The sequence below is a fragment of the Protopterus annectens genome, chromosome 8.part0 (assembly GCF_019279795.1).
Source record: "Protopterus annectens isolate FY-2018-M chromosome 8.part0, PAN1.0, whole genome shotgun sequence".
Taxonomy (NCBI): domain Eukaryota; kingdom Metazoa; phylum Chordata; order Ceratodontiformes; family Protopteridae; genus Protopterus; species Protopterus annectens.
In genome coordinates this window covers 295,844,703-295,864,572 of record NC_056741.1, presented here as the reverse complement: position 1 = coordinate 295,864,572, position 19,870 = coordinate 295,844,703, and the positions used below count along the sequence as shown (strand labels likewise).

The 19,870-nt window shown below is 45.1% G+C and overlaps 1 protein-coding gene across 4 annotated transcripts in view; it reads right to left on the bottom strand.

The window, feature by feature from the left end:
• LOC122808766 (dnaJ homolog subfamily A member 1-like) overlaps nucleotides 1–19,870 on the bottom strand; it is a 206,852-nt gene that overhangs the window by 41,183 nt on the left and 145,799 nt on the right. For all 4 annotated transcript variants that reach the window (XM_044079793.1, XM_044079792.1, XM_044079795.1 and 1 more), the window contains one exon: nucleotides 13,640–13,740. In XM_044079793.1, coding sequence (XP_043935728.1) covers nucleotides 13,640–13,740 — 101 coding nt within the window. The remainder of the gene's footprint in view (nucleotides 1–13,639; nucleotides 13,741–19,870) is intronic.

The window sequence follows — 19,870 nt, the reverse complement described above, 5'->3', positions numbered from 1 at the left end:
GCACGGATCTTAATGGAAGAGTAAGACAGGCCATTGTGGAACAATTCTGCTAAGTATTCTAGGATGTGTGCTAGGTTTGCCACTGAGACATCTGTGCCCTTTGATGTGCTCCAAATGAGGAATCTCTTCCATTTAGCTGAGTATGTCTTCCTTGTGGAGGGTCTGCGAGCCTCCAGGATAATGTCCTTGACCCTCTGAGATGAGACAGTTTGGTTTTAAGCAATTTTCCAGGCAGTTAGTTGCAGAGTTTTCAAGTTTGGATGCAGGGTCTTGAAATTGTTCTGCGTTAGAAGAGGACATAGGGGTAGAGGCCATGAGTTCGCCTGAGACATGCTTTTCAGTAGTGGATACCAGCGTTGTCTTGGCCAGTCCGGAGCTATTAGCATCACCTTTGGCTGTTCCTCCCTGATCTTCAGTAGAACCTTGTACATCAATGGGAGAGGTGGGAATGCATACACTATTAGGGCATTCCAGCTGAAAGAGAGTCCACCCTCCAGGCTTGTGGGTGGTATGTCCTTGAGCAGAATATCTTCAGTTGGTTGTTGAGATTGGAGGCGAACAGATCTATCTCTGGCAATCCCCATTTCTTTGTTATGAGTTTGAAGATGTCTGGATGCAGCATCCATTCGTGAGCATCCGTGGTAGTCCTGCTTAAGCTGTCTGCTAGTGAATTCTCTTTTCCTGGTACAAATATGGCCTGCAGCTGGATATTGAGATTCAGGCCTAGGTTCCACAGATCCATTGCCATCCAGCATAGAGGGTAGGAATGCGTGCCTCCCTGTTTGTGTGTTGTCTGTCCTTAGCAGATGTCCTTGCTGGAGGAATGGTTTGAATGCCTCTATTGCATGCTTCACTGCCAGCATCTCCTTTTGGCTTATGTGCAAGTTTAGCTGTCCTTGAGGCCATAGGCCTTGGATACATTTGTCCTCCATGTGTGCTCCCCATCCTAGGTCTGAGGCGTCCGTGGTGATGGTCTGCCTTGGTTTTGGTTTCTTGAAAGGCAACCCTCTGTTGGACTGGCAGGCCTGAGCCCACCACAGGAATTCCTTTTGAAGGCATGGAATGATTGGTATCATGGTTTCTAGACTGTGTCTGTGTTGAGACCATACATTCCTTAGGTACCATTGTAATTTCCTCATATGCAGCCTGGCATGTGGGATCAAGATTATGCAGGATGCCATGAAACCCAGGGCTTGCAGTAAGCAGAGTTTGTCTTGTCAAAGTCATGAAATAATCTGGAAGTTGTTTTTGTTTTTCTTCTGTGAGAAAAGCCATCTGAGTTAATGTGTCCAGATCTGCACCCAAGAAGGTTATCCTTTGGGATGGCACTAGTCTTGACTTTTGGATGTTGACTGTATCCCAAGGCCTGTAGCAGGTGTATGACATGGGCCAAATCCACTGTATCCCAAGGCCTGTAGCAGGTGTATGACATGGGCCAAATCCTTTATCAATTTTGTCTTCTTGTCCGCTTGTATTAGGCAGTCGTCCAGGAATGGGTAGATTTGAACTCCCTGAAGTCTGCAATCACTGATGCCAGGCATTTCGTGAATACTCTGGGCGCAGTAGATAAGTCAAAGGGCAATGCTGAGAATTGATAATGCTCTGATCCTGCAAGAAATCTGAGGTGTCTTCTGCAATCTGGTCAGATAGGGACGTGCAGGTATGCCTCCTTGAGATCTAGAGTCACCAGCCAAGACTCCTTGCCCAACATGGGAAGAAGTTGCTGTAGGGTCAGCATTTTGAATTTTGGTACAATGAGATGTGTTCAGTGCGGACAAGTCGAGAATAGGCCTCCATTGGTTTTCTTTTCTTGGTACAAGGAATAGTCTGGAGTAAAATCCTTGGCCTTGTTCCATAGATGGTACCCTTTCTATCGCTTTCATCTGAAGTAAATTTCTGATTTGTCTTAAAGCCTCTGGCTTCTGATTTGGTGGTAGGTTTGGCATTCCGCTCCTTTTTGGTAAAGTGTGGAAGTGAAACCTGTATCCTTTGTCTATTGTTTGCAATGTCCATGTGTCCTTTGTAATGCAATGCCAGTTTCTTGAGAATAAAGCCAGCTTTCCGCCCAAGGGAGCTTCCAGTTGTTCCCTGGTAGGCGAAATCAGAGTCAAGTCATTGTGTCTGTCCTGTGCTAGTGGTTGTAGTTGCAGCTGTGGCACTACTCTGGTTGGCAGGCTGCCACTGACGGCCCCTATAGGCACCCTTTGATTGACCTCTGCCTCGAGGGCGTCTATTCCTGCCCCTTTGTGCTCTGGAGGTGTCTGGAAAGGACCAATTCTTGGAAGGCCAGTTTCTGCTGAACCTCAGAGGTTGGACCTGTAGAAATTCCTTTACTGTTTGCACAGATTTTGCTTTTTCTTCCACTTTCTTTAGAATCTCCTGTGCAGGGGAGCCAAATAAACTTTGTTTCTCCATTGGAGCATCTAGGAGCTTAGCCTTGACATGGTCTGGCAGGGATTGCTCTTTTAGCCAGGCATGCCTACGAATTACTGCCCCAGTCATAGCTGATCTAAATGAAGCCTCCAGTGCATCATAGCCACATTTTAAGAAATGATTACTGACCTGCTGAGAGTTGTGTACCAAATCCTGAAGGGATTTACGGTCTAAAGGTTCAGGAGAAGAAAGCTTCTTATTCAGCTGATCTAACAAATATTCTTGGTACTGTATCATATGGAATTGACAGTTTAATGCCCTGGCAGAAAGAGTAGCAGATGTATAAACCTTTTTACCCCATCTCTCTAATGCTCTGGACTCTCTTTCAGAGGGTAGGGGATTTTTGGCAGTGGCAGCTGCAACACCTTTTGGGCCCTGTGAAATAGTTTATGGGTCTGCAGCATGGGCTTTATACAGGTGGAAGTGAGAATCCGGGACCCTGTAGTATCTCTGTCAGGTTTAGCAGGGGCCGGAGGGAGAGAATCAGGTGCAGAACTATCATTATTATACACATCATCAATTACAGTTAGCACTGGTGGTATGGCTAAGGGCCTATGCTGGGGCAAATGTAAAAAAGTCCTTAGTCTTTTTCTAGAATCAGAAAAATCCTGACCCTGCCATTGAAAGTGTTCCCTCAGAGTGCAAGGTCTCCCCAAAGGAAAATTCTTCAGGAGGGGAGGCCGAAGGGTCGTCAGCATCTGAATCCTCATAAGGAGAATAGGCCCCTTCCTAATGGTCTGACAAATCAGATCCACCCGTGGAGTAATCAGAGGAGACAGGTTCAGTCCTAGGCCTTTTGTCTGGTGGAGGTTGGGAGGCCCTGTCTGGGTGAGATTGGGAACCCCTAATCAAGGAGATAATGTCCTCAGCAAGACTGAGAATCTGAGAGCTTGAGGAAGGCCTCAGAGAAGCAGATTTGGCAGGTAAAGCTTTTGAAAGTTTGGCAGCTTTAGCCCTGGAGAAGGCCTTAATAGACATAAAAGCTGGGGGCCTAGCTGCCCCACGTGCAGGTGTAGAAATGTCCAATGGAATGGTGTCGGACAAATCTTGAGCGCTAGCTTCGGTAGGGATTTCTGAAGCAGACTCAGCCGGGGCCTCTCTGGCATCGGTTGTCGGAGGTATGGTTTCTGTCATAGTAACAGAGGGCTTGGTTTCAGCCGAAACAGAGACGCTCGCGGTAGGCCTAGCCGTGGTTTCAGCCAAAACCGCGGGCCGCGAGTGTCGGTGCTTTTCCCTGCGGTTTTTGGCCAAATGCGTAGTCGGAGTCTCCGACGGCATTTTATATGCAAAAGCGGATCCGAAAAATTCTTCTGCAAACTACGACCGACGTCTAAGAGTCCGTCGGTTGAAGGAGGCACAGGCTAAACAAGCTGATACGTCGTGGTCTGGGCCTAAGCAAGGAAGGCAGTAAGAATGGAAATCCTTATGAGGTATTTGTTTCCCACAAGTTAAACAATTATTTACTTTGTCTGACATCGGCTGAGGCAAGAAAGAGTCCCCAACGGGGTACTTAGCTTTTTTCGAAGTCTTCGGTAGCTGAAATCTCTGTTTCTGACCGACCGGCACTTGCGAACAGCTTCTGCTTCGGGCACCGCGCGGCAAGAAAGACTGGGGAAAATGGCGTCGGCTGATGCCTTTATACCCCAGAAGCTCTGACGTCGGGGGAAAGTGCGACATCAGCCGAGGCCAGACCCAGACTTTGGAATCCGGCTGACCGAAGGGCTGCCTGAGGCAGGACAACCCATATGTTATGACTGCAGATGCATCCTTGAAGGACATCTAGGAGGTTTCAACAGGAATTACCAGGAAAACAAATGCTTGTATATCCTTTCCCAATGAGGAATACCTAGGCCCAAACAGTTTAGTGGATTATACAGAATAGTCTAACCAATCCTGCTCCAACCTCTGCACCAAAGGAAGGAGTAATAATTCAGCAATTTTCTGAAGCCAGGGCAAGAGACAGAGTAGGGAGAATATGTCAGATGATGGAAGGATGGTCTCTTCCTTACTGTTTTAACTGCTGAAATTTGTCCTAAAAGTGATGATAGCAGTGGTAACTGCCACTGCACTGGTGGAATGAATTCTGATCACACCTGGTGCTGGTTTTTCATGATGCTAACAGCAGCAATCTATTTAGAGACTAAGAGACTTGCCTTCTTTTTGCAAATGTCACAACACAGCTAATAGGTCTCATCCAAGTTAAAGTCTGTGCATGTCCAATAAATGCAATGTTCCTTCCTATGAGGACTGGGGAAAACATTTATGTGAATGGTTCAATTCTGGGAAGTGTTGGCCTAGACAGAAAATACATTTTTATGGAAACTGAGAAATGGTTCCCTAGACATGACCGCTTGAAACTCAGGAGTTCTTCTGGCAGTCATGAAGGCCACAAGGACAGAAGTCTTCCAAGTGGTGAATCAGCAGAGGTTGCAGGCTCAGTTTTTAAAAAGCTGAATTTAGGTCTTAAGAAGATGCAAGGCCTCTTCTCTGTGGTCTCTCATACTGCCTTTTAGGGAATGCTCCATGATGTGATGAAAAAGTAGGAGGATGAAAGGTCATGAGACAACAGAAGCACACATCTTTACAAAAACAGAGTTGTATATTCTGGCTCAGGGCCTTTAACAGTCAACCTTATGCGGGCAAGCACGCAAACGAGCGTGGAAATACACACAAATCAACCACCCAATCTGAAGAGAATCTAGCCAGTGCAATGAAGCCTAAAAGCAATAACCTCATAAGTAGTTAAAACTATTCTCAGCATTTGCTAAAAAACTTTAATTTGGGGTCTTAAACTCACGGGCTAGGACAATCAGCAGAGGAACACAAATTTCCAAAAAAAATAGCTAAATGCTATGAATGTAATGTAATAGCTTCCTTCGTATACGATTATAGCAGTCTGAGGGCTTTTTATGGCCAGTGGGCCAGAAGTATGAGATCCCTGATAATCTTATGACACCACACGTCTTCCTGGCATGTGGTTGTAGAAATTGTGGTCCCTAACCTCCCCAGGGTTCAGCTATGAAGGCTACGACAATCTCAAGTGTACTGATCATTTTCCCTGTCAAGGAAGTATAGGCAGAACGCACACAAATAGTTCTTATTTAGGTAGGGGCCAGCAGTTTGTGAAATGTGCTCAGTGTCTGCCCAATGTAGCCTTTAAAAGACAAGCGTCATGCAATACGGATACTGTAGTACTATCTGGTAAAATAACTACAACATTAAATTCCTTCAGCACCACAAATAAAGGTAATTACACATCATACAGAATTCTCTCCAAAGACTGACTCAGCAAGTTACTAATCTCAAATCTAAAGTCTATAACAAATATCTTTAAAAGGCAGTTCATTAAAGACTAACAAACATTTATATTCTGTTTTGGCTCAGTTCAGAACACACACTGTCAGGTGAAAAGCTGGAGGAGATTTCTTGCAATCTGTTCTCTTGTAAAAGGAGAATTATACCATGACCCCCCCATTAATATTCCAAAACGTGCACGCTGATTGGTCAATGGAAAAAGGTCCAGTCGCCCTGACTTTTTCCATTAATACAAGTCTTTTTTAAAAACACTGTCTTGCTATGTTAAAGGAGTTTAACATAACGAGACAGGTTTAAAATAAGCAACGGAGATCTCAGTTGCTTTTTTTAAACCTGTCTCGCTATGTTAAACACATTTAACATAGCGAAACAGTAAAAAGCAACGGAGATCTTGCTTTCTCTGTTGCTTTTGCCCACAGCTCTGATGTACTGCGTAGGCATATGCATGCGCAGTACATCAAAACTGCTGCAGAATACCAGACAGTCTGCTGCAGAAGGGCAGCAAGGAGGCATTATACAATGCTATTTAAGTAATTATTTTTTTTCTTAAATAATGTCATTATATAATAGCAATAACCCACTTCTGGGTGTGGGTAATGCTGGATTTACCCACGGTTGGCTTTGTTTGGTCCCTCGGGCTTCGCCCTCGTGACCAAACCAACCGTGGTAATCAGCATTACCCACACCCAGGCGTGGGTTATTGCTATAATAGTCCTGTTTAAGCCATGCCTTGTGACATGGATGTTGGCTACATTGCCAATTGTTTTGAAGGGTTTATTTTGAAATTGTCCTCTTTGTAGAGGAAAACTACTACTGAAGACTGTGAACCAGAATTACACCAGACAGATGCTGGGTAACGCTGTGATAAGTCAGTGATTTCGGCTCCTGTCTGTGGTGTATGGTGATGAATAAAATGGGTACAAATACTTCTGCTGTATTTTTTTCTACGCAGTAATGCACTAACATTTTTTGTTAATTTCAAAAGTTTTCCATTCTAACTTTGATATTGGCATGTGGGTGGTTACGTACTCTTGGATGGGAGCATTTTTGTTCAATTCTTTTCATTTTAACTGAATACATCATGGCTGATCAGTTTATTGATGGTATGGATTTAGCCACTGTACATGCATGTATGCATTTGTGTACTTTTAGAAGAGTCTTTTTTGCTTGAGGTTTAAGGCCCAGGAACATGACTGTTTAGTTGCGACTTCCTGATAAGGATTTCTGCACATATGATTTTATAGTTTTACACATTCAGGTTCTTAGGGACATTAGTCCCCAATAGCCTAGTTAGAGTTCAGTGGTCCATGATGAGAAAAGAACTCTGTCTCAAAAGTTTACCAAACACTTGGTTTGCATGATACAGACAACTTGCAGTCACAGACAAACCAGCCTAGGCAGCTGAGATGATAGATTTCTTGTGCAATGTATATGTGGAGTTCACTTTGCTGTTATTCATAGATTGTGGATAGAAAGTACAGTTTTGTACCTACCATAAATGTAGATGTCCGAGAGGAATGCATCTGCAGTCCTTACAAATGGGTTGTCCTGTCGTCAGGCAGCCCTTCGGTCGGCCGGATTCCAAAGTCTGGGTCCGGCTTCGGCTGGTGTCGCACTTCACCCGACGTCATTGCGGCAGTTCTTCGGGTATAAAGGCATCAGCCGACGCCATTTTCCTCAGTGTTTCTTGCCCCAGATGCCAGGTGCCCTCTTGGTAGGCTAAATTTGGATAAATGCCAAAGTTTCCAAATAGTAGAGAGCAAACACACAAAATAAACATGTATGTATATATATACAAACAAATACACCATAATAGATCCCCCCCAAGCTAGCTGAAGATTGGTAAGTACCCCAGGAGTACCTCAGAGGGGAAGGAGGGTGGGTAATCCTGACTGCAGATGCATTCCTCTCGGACATCTACATTTATGGTAGGTACAAAACTGTACTATGTCCTTCAAGGATGCATCTGCAGTTTTTACAAATGGGTAGAATACCATAGCTAAACTAGGGGAGGAGGTAATGAGAATAGATTATGGTGTAGTCAGGATCCCTTGCAAAACAGCAGTGGCAAAACCAGCACGGGATCTAGAGTATAGAGGTAAGTTATAATGCTTGGCAAATGTATGCACGGAGGTCCAAGTATCAGCCTCTATAATGTCCTTGGTAGCCACTCCTCGTAAGAAAGCTGTGGTAGTGGCTGTGGCCCTTGTGGAGTGAGGCCTGATGTTCTCTGGAGTTTTCTTTCCATGGTAGGAGTAACAAAATCTAATGCAATTTCCTATCCATTTGGAGATTGTCTGTTTAGAAATTGGTTTTCCTTCTTTTCCTGTTGCATAAGCTACCAGAAGCTGGTCAGTTTTTCTATTGTTTTTTGTCCTGTCCAGGTAGTAGCGTAATTGCCTGTGTACATCCAAGGTATGCAAGAGCTTTTCTGCCCTGTTCTGTGGATTGGGGAAGAATGTAGGAAGGTGGATAGCCTGATTTAAAGAGACTCTGGATACCACCTTAGGCATAAATGTAGGATTTGTTCTCATGGACACTATCTTGATGGAAGATCAGGAAGGGTTGTACTGCCATTAATGCTTGTAGTTCAGAGACCCTTCTTGCTGAAGTTATTGCCAGCAGGAAGGCAGTCTTCCAGGATAAGTATTGCAAGTCTGCTGTAGCTGCTGGCTCGAAAGGAGGTAGAGTCAGTTTTTCTAGCACAAAGTTCAAGTCCCATGCTGGCAATGGAGGTTTCCTGGGAGGTTTTACATTTTTAATTCCCCTCAGAAACTGTCTGAGCAGAGGATGCGAGAAGACAGGAGGATCCAAGCTGTATTGTGCTGAAATAGCTGATGCATGTATCTTGATGGAGGAATAGGACAGGCCTGTGTGGTAGAGCTCCGCCAAGTACTCCAGGATGTTGGCTATGTTAACCAGTGTCACATCTTGCCCCTTTGCCGTACTCCAGATGAGATCTTTTCCATTTTGCTGCATAATTCTTTCTTGTTGAAGGCCTACGAGCCTCCAGGATTATGTCTTTAACCCTTTGGGATAAATTTGGGTTAATTTCTGTTATGTAATGTTCCATGCAGTTAGCTGCAGAGTTTTTAGGTTTGGATGCAGAATGTTGTAGTTGTTCTATGTCAGCAGTAATGGGATCAGGGGCAGTTTCCATATTTGTTCCCGGGACATGCTCCTCAGCAGTGGGTACCAATGTTGTCTTGGCCAGTCTGGGGCTATCAGAATGATCCTCGGACGTTCCTCTTTGATCTTGAGAAGCACCTTGTGCATCAAAGGAAGTGGTGGGAATGCGTATGCTGTCAGGCTTTTCCAACTGAAGTATAGGGAGTCCACCTTCCAAGCAAGTGGGTGGTAAGTCCTTGTGCAGAATTTCTTCAACTGGTGATTGTATAGGGATGCAAACAAGTCTATTTGTGGTAATCCCCATTCTCTTGTGATGGCTTTGAAGATGTCCGGATGCAGCATCCATTCGTGGGCATCTGTTGTAGTTCTGCTTAATATGTCTGCTAGAATGTTTTCCTTCCCTGGTACATAAATTGCCTGTAACTGAATGTTGTAGCTCAGAGCCACATCCCATAGTTCTAGTGCCAGCCGGCATAGGGGGTATGAGTGTGTGCCTCCCTGTTTGTTGATGTACCAAATAACTGTGGTGTTGTCTGTCCTTTTCAACAGCTGGCCTTCGTGGAGAAGAGGTCTGAATGCCTGGATTGCCAATTGTACTGCCATCATTTCTTTTAGATTTATGTGCAGATGCAGTTGGTCTTGGTCCATAGGCCTTGAATACACTTGTCCATCATGTGTGCCCCCCAACCGAGGTCTGAGGCATCTGTCGTGATAGTTTGTCTTGGTTGACTTTTGCAGAAGGGCAGACCTGTGTTTGATTGACAGGCCAGAGGCCACCATAAGAACTCTTGCTTCAGGCATGGGATCATTGGAATTTTGGTTTCCAGGCTGTGCTTGTGCTGAGACCACAAATTCTTTAGGTACCACTGCAGCTTTCTCATATGAAGACTGGCATGAGGGACCATAATTATGCAGGATGCCATGAAGCCTAGAGCTTGTAGCACTTTTCTTGCAGTTAGATGGCTCTACTTTGTTAATGCCAAGAAATAGAGAGGAAGTTGCTCTTTCTTTTCTGCAGTTAGAAATGCCATTTGTTTTGATGTGTCCAGTTCTGCACCCAGAAAGTTATTTGGGATGGAATCAGCCTTGACTTTTTTGTATTGACTGTGTATCCCAGGGCTTGTAGCAGGTAGATGACTCTTTGTAAGTCTTCTGTTAATTTGTTTTTGTTGTCCGCTTGTATCAGGCAGTCGTCCAGGTAGGGATAGATTTGAATTCCCTGAAGTCTGCAATGAGCGATTACTGATGCCAGGCATTTCGTGAACACTCTGGGCACAGTAGATAAGCCAAAGGGCAATGCTGAGAATTGATAATGCTCTGATCCTGCAAGAAATCTGAGGTATCTTCTGCAAATTGGTCTTATGGGGACGTGCAGGTATGCCTCCTTGAGATCTAGAGTTACCAGCCAAGACTCCTTGCCCAGCATGGGAAGAAGCTGCTGTAGGGTCAGCATTTTGAATTTTGGAACAATGAGGAATGTGTTTAGAGCGGACAGATCTAGAATAGGCCTCCATTTGTTTTCTTTTCTTGGTACCAGGAAGAGCCTGGGGTAAAATCCGTTCCCTTGCTCCATAAATGGTACCTTTTCCACAGCACGCATTCTTAATTGAGATATTTGTTTTAGAGCTTCTGCCCTTTGAGAAGGTGGTAGGTTTGGCATTCCTCTCTTTCCTGGTAGTGTATGGAAATGGAACCTGTAACCTTTGTCTATAGTCTGCAAAATCCATTTTTCTCTTGTAATGCAGTGCCAGTTTCTTGAAAATAATGTTAGCTTTCTGCCTAAGGGTGCTTCTAGTTGTTCCCTGGTAGGCGGTGCCACCGCGGAGTCACTGTGATTGAGTTGTTGTAGTGGTGGTGGCTGTATCCGTGCCTCGTTGGTTGTTACCCTGCCACTGGCGACCCCTGTAGGCACCCCTGGATTGGTTTCTGCCTCTAGAGCGCCTATTCCTGCCTCTTTGTGCCTTAGAGGAGTCCGGAAAGGACCAATTCTTGGCGGGCCAATTCCTGCTAAACCTTGGAGGTTGAACTTGTAAGAAATCTTTTACTGTTTGCACAGATTTTGCTTTCTCTTCCATCTTTTTCAGTACCTGCTGTGCGGGGGCACCAAATAAATTGACCTTGTCCATAGGTGCATCCAAAAGCTTAGATTTGACATGGTCTGGTAATGCCTGCTCTTTCAACCATGCATGCCTCCTGGTAACGGTGCCAGTCATGGCTGATCTAAAGGAAGCCTCCAGTGCATCATAGTATTTTAAAGAATGGTTACTAACCTGTTGTATGTTATGTAACATTTCTTGAATATACTTTTTATCTAAAGATTCTTCAGAGGACAGCTTTTTAGTCAACTGGTCAAGCATAAACTCTTGATATTGAATCATATGAAATTGGCAGTTCAAAGCTCTAGCTGACAAAGTAGCAGAGGTGTAAACTTTTTTTACCCAATCTCTCCAAGGACCTGGATTCCCTTTCAGAGGGGAGGGGGTTTTTAGAAGAAGTAGCTGCTACAGCTTTAGGGCCCTGGGAGATAGTCTCTGGATCTGCAAAAGGGGCCTTATATAAGTGGTGATGAGTGTCCGGAACCCTGTAGTACCTATCTGGCTTAGCAGGAGCCGGAGGTAAAGTATCAGGAGTAGTGCAAGCATCATTAAATGCATCATCAACAACAGATAGAACTGGAGGAATAGCTAAAGGCCTATGCTGTGGTAAGTGTAGAAAGGTCTTAAGCCTTTTTCTAGAGTCTGAGAAATCTTGGCCCTGCCACTGAAATTGCTCCCTCATAGCATGCAAGGTTTCCCCAAAGGAAAATTCCTCAGGAGGAGAGGCTGAAGGGATGGACTCCTCAGCATCAGAGTCTTCGTAAGGAGAATAAGAAGCCTCAGGAGGGTCTGTATGTTCTGAATCATCAGAAGAATCATCTGTGGCTACTGGCTCAGGGGGCTCTGCTCTAGGCCTCTATTCTGGAGGAGGGTGAGAGGCCCTGTCTAGATGAGGCTGGGATCCACGAATTAAAGTTATGAGATCCTGTGCCAAAGAAAGCATATGGGAGCTGGTGCTGGGCCTGTGAGAGGGAGGCTTGGCAGGCACAGGTTTGGAAGTTTTGGCTGCTTTAGCCCTGGCAAAGGCCTTAATAGACATAGCTGGTGGAGGCCTAGCAGCTCCACGTGCAGGGGTAGAGATATCTAGTGGAATGGTGTCTGATAAATCCTGTGAAATCGCAACAGAAGGCTGGATTTCAGAAGCCGTTTCTACCAGGATAGAAGAGGCCTCGGTAGAAGGCAAGTTATCGGCTGAAGAAAGAACAGCTTGCTCGGTTTCGGCCGAAACAGAGACACTCGTGGATTGCTTAACCGCGGTTTCAGCCGAAACCGCGGACCGAGAGTGTCTGTCCTTTTCTTTGCGCTTTTTGGTTATTTGCGAAGTCGGAGGATCCGACGGCATAATGTAGGCAAAATCGGAGCCGAAAATCTGTTCAGCAAAGTCCGAGCGACGTCTAAGCATCCGTCAGTTAAAAGAAGCACAAGCTAGACAAGCTGCTACGTCGTGGTCTGGGCCTAAACAATGTATGCAATAGGAGTGGAAATCTTTATGAGGTATTTGTTTCCCACAAGATAAACAGTTATTAACTTTCTCTGACATCGGCTGAGGCAAGAAAAAGTCCCCAACGGGGTACTTAGCTTTATAGAAGTCTTCGTAGTATTCGGTGGTAGTAGTAATCTCTGGATCTGACCGACCGGCACTTGCGAACAGCTTCTGCTTCGGGCGCCACGCGGCAAGAAAGACTGAGGAAAATGGCGTCGGCTGATGCCTTTATACCCGAAGAACTGCCGCAATGACGTCGGGTGAAGTGCGACACCAGCCGAAGCCGGACCCAGACTTTGGAATCCGGCCGACCGAAGGGCTGCCTGACGACAGGACAACCCATTTGTAAGGACTGCAGATGCATCCTTGAAGGACATCTGCAGCCTAAGCATGTGTGCTGATGCAGGAGATTGTTATATCATCTCACATCCAGTTCTGTGATGTCATTGGCTTTTTTTCCTTACCTTGCACACTCAACTGCAGGCAGTATAGAGGTAGCAAACTGCCACACTTCGAAAGTGCAAGAAAGGATGGAAAATTAACAGAAAGTAAGATAGGAGATGCAGGTTTGATTCAGATCAGGACGTAGCATGGTCAATCCAATGTTCTTAGCAAGACAGAAAGTGGAGAAGGGTCTCTAGATGAAGTCCAAATCAGCATTCCCACACTTGGAGGAAGAGTATGAAAAAGCTGATTTGGGCAGTCCTGCAATGTACTGAAGTCCCAGAAACACTGACAGAATTAGTGCAGACTATGTACAAGGACATGCACATTGAGTGAGAGGTTGGCATAATGGTTAAGCTTTTGCCTTACACATACAAGGTGCAGGCTTTGAAACTCTCACGAGGTAATTGACTAGGCTTAAAATGGCCCACAAAGGCATTTAGCTTAGTACTAACCTATGAACACATACTCAAAACCATTTCTCCATAAAGCAGATAACCACAGGACCATGACCATGTTTCAATTTAGTGTCATATAAAGTAGAATCCTGCCAATATAAATTCAGATCTTTTACAATACCCAAGAATATCTTTCAATTATCCAAACAAAAAAAAAATTACAAGTACTATAATTAAAAAGCAAAACACCTTTCAGAAAAACTGTGTGAAGGATTAGAGAGATATAAAAAACGGAATCAAGTTAATGGTTCTGTAAACCAGTCATGTAATCTATACACTACCTGAAACTGAATGATAAGCTGCCCTTTTTCAAAAGGATCACGATAAATAGGCATTCCCTCGTTCGGCACACACTTTATATCTCCTGGCTGGATAACTTCACCTGTACAAACAGTACAAAAAAAGTGTTTAAAGCACAGTATCAAATCTAATAAATAAATACTACAGAGCTTTCCCCATTGGCAACCTAAACATCTTTCCTTCCTCATGGGAAGCGGCTTTTTTTTTTGCTACCAATAAGGCACCCTCAAAACTGCGGGGGGCACTAGGTCAAGGACTTCTGTGATACAATACTAGGAGGATTGCACACATGCTCAGGTGGTCCTGCTCACAAAAGTATGATGAATCATATAAACAGCCCCCCCCCAATAGTGCAGTAATTTTCCATTTCAGATTGCTGTTCCTTCTATAAGGGAGAAAACTCTGCCTCACCTCTTTCCCAATCACCAAAAGTTAAGAGAAATCGACTGAAGGGTCAGCAGGAGAATAAAAATGTTTAACGGGCAAACACTAATATTGGGCATAACCAGGGTAACTAAGGAAGGTTACTGCAAGTTTTCGCAAGTCAAAATCCAGCTTTGGGGATACAAATACATTACAACAAATATTTTTACTGAAAAAAATAAAGAACGCAGTATAGTTGTACAAACATACTCACCTTTCACCTTGCCATGTCTGGGGTAGAAAGACCAATACACCAGTACATTTACAGTAATTAGCCAGAAGTGGATTCCTGCCCTTCCATTTAGACATTCTCTGTACAGCTGCTGCTTTAGGAGCAGTTCAGGTCACTTAGTTTTTCTGGCAGACTGATACCAAAAGATACACTGGACAAGTTATGCCACCCAGCCTTTATCCCCCTGTATGGATCACATGATCCCCTTGGTGCCCACCATTAAAGACTGCAGTTTTGAAGCCTGGAAGAACCCTTGCTCCTGTAACCTTCCAAATGACTAGTGCTTGGCACTCTTCAGCAATTGCAGTGAATTACTTTGCGCTTCAGACTCCTCTGCAGATTCCTTAGACTGGTAGTGATCCCAGGGACTGACTATTCCCTGTGCCTTTAACAAAGGCTCGAACTTTACACTGATGTGGGAGTACACTACTAGGCTTGTGGGGGACTTTGTTTTAATATGCATTTCACATGTCCAGGTTAGTCTTTTCTGGAAGAACTGTCACTGGGTAATTTGAAAACTTATACGGACACTGCTGCTAGGGCTGCAGGTTCTATGTCAGCATTTAGTGCTAGCAGCAATGTGCACATCACTTTTCTTCCATTTACAGCGCGCATGAAGCCACCGTCTTAAGGCTAAGCTTCCGAGCCACCTGCCCAATGGCTAGTTGGAACAGTTAGAAGGAATGTTATTGACCATTATTATTGCAGCACAGACCTCTGTGGAGGGTCAGGGCGGATCACCCTAGCTAACAGTCATCCTCTAACTCTTCTGGTCCTTTTCCATCAGGTGTTAGAAAGGGTTCAGACTAAGGGGGCAGTACTGGTTCCTTCATTTTTAAAAGGCAGGAGGAGAAGGCCACTGCTCAACTCTCAGCCCCAGAAAACTGATTTTGTACTGCTGTTAGATCTAAAATCCATCCTCTATACAGGACTTGCTATAAACATAGCAGACAAAGCCAGCCAGGTATGTGCAAAATTCCAGTGTTCTACCATACAGGATTGCCCGGCATCTCCTAGATCTGGGGTCCTAAAGGCACTCTCCCCGCACAGTCAGTACCGTTAGTAGTAGCTTCGTTTATTTTTCCTCATGAGATTGCTTTTTTTAGTATGTCAAACACTGCCCTTCCTTCCGCTGACTGCTGCCAAACCAAGACTTCAGAACAGCACTCTTCAGGAACTGGGGCAGAGTTAGCCATAGCTCAGACAGTTATACCTTGCTGACAAAATTCTGCCCTTTTCTAAGTATTTGATGCTTCTGCTGCCAGACTCATTGATGAGCACAGGCATTCAACTGAGCCCTAGACTAGAAACAGGCCTCCCCCTATTTAACATGCTACATTAATGCAGTGTGCTGTAATTGCCTTTAATACTGCTGGTTGGATTTTACCACAGATATGCTCCAGGCCAGAGGGTGTCCCTTAATATAACCTTTAATGCTTCTGTGGGCTGCCTATTGAAATGCTGGCACTCGAAATGCCAAGTACAGTCTAGCAAAAAAACAAAATACAACAGAAGAGTGAATATAGAAAAAAAGTTGTGTACTTTACCATAACGTTCCATGTGAGTTGTTTCTCGCCTTTCTCACCGATGGGTTCAGAGCCGATCCTCTGCTCTGACACAGCCGATAAAGCTCAAGGTTTGCCAGTAACTCGAGACAAAGCCCCTTACCCCAATGCACTGCTGGAATTACCTCAGATCTTGTTTGCTGCGAGTATATATACCCTTTTATTTACTTCTTTTTCTACAAGGAAGCACTTCCCAAAGCGGAAGTAGTATTGAATAACCAGGATGGTACCAGCCTTAAGTCAACTGTCAGCCAGAAGAGGGAAGGAGGGAGGGACGCGAGTATAAAGGAGAGAAACAACTCACATGGAACGTTATGGTAAGTACATAACTTCTTTATGTTAAATCTCGCAGTTTATTCTCACTGATGGGTAGCGTCCCTAGCACCCTCAATCTTGGGTGGCTCATGGGAGTACACTTTTCAGTACCGTGGAACCAAAGGAAGACCTGTCCCTGGAAGCCTTATCTACTTTGTAATGAGTGACAAAAGGTATGAGGTTTAGACCAAGTGGCTGCAGCACAAATATTGTCAAGGGGCAATTTAGCTTGAAACGCAGAAGACGTGGAAACTGCTCTGGTAGAATGAGCCTTAGGTTTGTGCGTCAATGGCATGCTTGCATTCGCATAAACAAAGGATATACAATCTGATAACCATTTAAATAGGGTTGTTTTAGCCACTGGATTACCTTTTCTGGCCACCGAAAAGGATATGAAAAGTTGATCTGATTTTCTAATGTCCTTAGTTCTGACAAGATAAAATCTGAGCTCCTGTGTACATCAAGTTTGTGCAGCATGTATTCCAATTTGTTAGAGTGGTTGGGAAAAAAGACCAACACCTCAATGACCTGATTGACATTGGATTCAGAACAGACTATAGGCAAAAAGGAGGGGTTTGTTCCGAGAGATACTATACCAGCATGGAACTCTGCGGGCAGAAGTAATGGTTACTAGAAATATAGTCTTCCAGGACAAATATTTGAGATCACAAGAAGATGCTGGTTCGAGGGGGGGAGGGGGATAATTTGAGACGGCATAAAATTCAAATTCCACGGAGAAGGGATTTTGACAGGAGGTCTCATGTGAAAAGCACCTTTAAGAAAAGCCTTAGATAACTTATGGCCCGTAACATTCAACCCATCGAATCCAAGGTGGAAATTTGATATGGCAGCTAACTGGACTAACTGTGGCAGCTGCTGCTCCTTTAAAAATCTTGGTAAAAAAAAATCTAAAATGGATGATAGAGTAGCTCGGAAAGGGTCGCTTTTCTGTATATTGGCCCAAATTGGATTTTCTGTATATTGGCCCAAATTGAGAATCTATTCCACTTACTGCAGTACAGCTTCCCGATGGATGGCTTGTGAGAGGACAAAAGGATTTGTCTTGTATTATCTGACAGCAAATGAAGCCTGGCAATTAGGGGAAGTGGATTAGCCAAGCAGTCAGTTTTAGGGACTGCTTTGAAGGAAGGGGAACCAAATCTGTCGAGGCCAGTAGGGGGCTATGAAGATCAATGTCCTTCCCAGCGACTTTGCTTTCTGTAAAACCTTGGATATCAATGGAATAAGTGGGAATGCATATAGGAGACCCGGAGGCCAATCGTGTAAGAGTGCGTCTCTCGAGGAATGTCCTGGAGGTGGTATTAGGGCAAAGTAGCTTCTGCATTTGGTATTGATGCGACTGGCAAAGAGGTCGCAGCAAGGCTGACCCCATTTGTGGAAAATGAAATCCGCAACCCGTTGGCTGACAGACCACTCGTGAGGCAACAATATTGTCCTGCTTAGCTTGTCCGCTATCACGTTGGATTTCCCCAGGATGGGCGTTGCTATCAGAAAATGGTGGGACGACACAGCCCACTGCCATACCCTGAGGGCTTCTCGACAAAGGGGGGGTAAGACTTGGTTCCGCCTAGTTTGTTCAAGTACCAGACCACTGACAAGTCTGTCTGAATTGCAATTGTCCCTATAGGAAGAGAGTCCTGAAAGTATTGCAATGCCAGTACTGCTCTCAACTCCAGAACACTTATCTGCAGATGTGACTCTTGGTACGTCCATCCATGTGCCTTGGGCAGTCTTTCCTTGAAAATGCCCCCCCACTATCAAGGAAGCGTCCATGGTCACAGTGGCTACTGGGGGGTGACAAAGGGTCTTCAGACCCTAACATGGAGACGTCAACCACTACCGAAGGTCTCTCTTGCAAGAATCTGTGATGAGAATCATGTGGTGCATCGGTAGCTTTTGGCAAGACCACTCAGCGAAGAGCCATTGAAGGATTTGCATATGCATCCTTGCAAGTGGTACAGCCAGGATTGCTGCCACCATCAAACCTAGCACCTTCAAGACCTCTGCTGCTTTAGCTTTGTTCTTTGACACCAGTGAGATGACGTGTTGGCAAAGAAGCGAGACTCTTTCGATTGGAAGACGCAGAGTGGTGGTGGAGGTACCAAACTCTGCTCCTATAAAACAGTATGCTGCAATGGCAATAAGGCAGACTTTTCAAAGTTGATTGTAATACCTAATTGATGGCAGAGTGTCAAGAGTATATTGCGTTGCCAGAGTCAATTGATGCCTGGTGGTAGCAGTGGGGAGCCAATAGTCTAGGTATTACACCTGGAATCCTAGATGCCTCAAGTGAGCCGTGACCACTGCCATGCATTTACACCCTGAGGGCTGTAGTGAGACCAAAGGGCAGGGCTCAAAACTGGTAATGATTGGCTCCCAGCCGGAAACGCAGGTGACCCCTGGAGTGTCTGTTCAGATAGTACACGTCCTTGAGATCTATGGAGCACATACAATCGCCTTTCCCTAGGAAGGGAAGAATGGACTGAAGTGTGACCATTCGGAACCTCTTTTACAAATTGGTGGAGTCTGCTGAGGTCCAAGATAGGTCTCCATTCCCCTGTTTTCTTTGGTAACAAATCTCCATTCCCCCGTTTTCTTTGGTACCAAAAAGAATCTTGAGTAAGTACCTGCTGACTAATTGTAGACACCCTTTCTAGCGGTAGCCTTGCAGTCATGTTCCTAAGTCTGCTCCTATGTAGGTGATTGATAGGGCAACAAGGCAGATTTCTTCTAAATTTATTGCAATACCTAGCTGGGAGCAGATTGTGATTGTGTAGTCCCTGGCTTGTAGGAGTTGATGCCTGGTAGTAGCAGTGAGGAGCCAGTAGTCTAGATATGGAAACACCTGGAATCAGACGTCTCAGGTGAGCAGTGACCACTGCCATGCATTCGGTGAACACCCTGGGGGCTGTGGTGAGACCAAAGGGCAGAGCTCTGAACTGGTAATGACTGGCTCCCCAGCTGGAAGCGAAGAAATCTCCTGGAGCACCTGTCCATTTTGATATGGTATTATGCGTCCTGAAGATCTATCGAGCACATCCAATTGCCCTGACCCAGAAAGGGTACAATGGACTGTAGCATGACCATCTGAAACCTTGTTCTTTGAACAGACCTGTTTAGTCTGCTGAGATCCAGAATCTGTCTCCAGTCCCCTGTCTTTTGGTACCAAAAAGAACCTTGAGTAAGTTCCGGTTCCGGATCCGTGCTGGTCTGCCGGGGCTTCCTGGATGACTCTAGCAGTTTTGAAATTTCTATTACTGCTTGGTCCTTCAGATTGGGTGAAACATCTGGAAGGGATTCCCTTGACAGTAAGGGGGGTTGACAGAAGGGAATTTCATAACCTCCGGATATAATGTGACCATACCCATCTGTCTTGTTAAATTTTGCCAAGCTTTTGGGTACAGTGAAAGTCTTCCCCCGACTGCCTCCAGAGGTGAGCAGCCGGGAAACCCTTCAGGGATGCTGAAGGTTCTGCAGATCCCCTCTGCCACGCTGTTATCGTTTCCCCCTCTGCCCCTGGAGGGGGAAAAAAAAAAAAACCTACATGCGTCAGGCAAGGTTCCCTGGGATTTGCGGAACCACATTTTGCCACTCTGACCCTTGGGGTACGGTCTAGGAGTGGAAAAACAGACTCCCACGGCAGAGAGAGTCTTGCC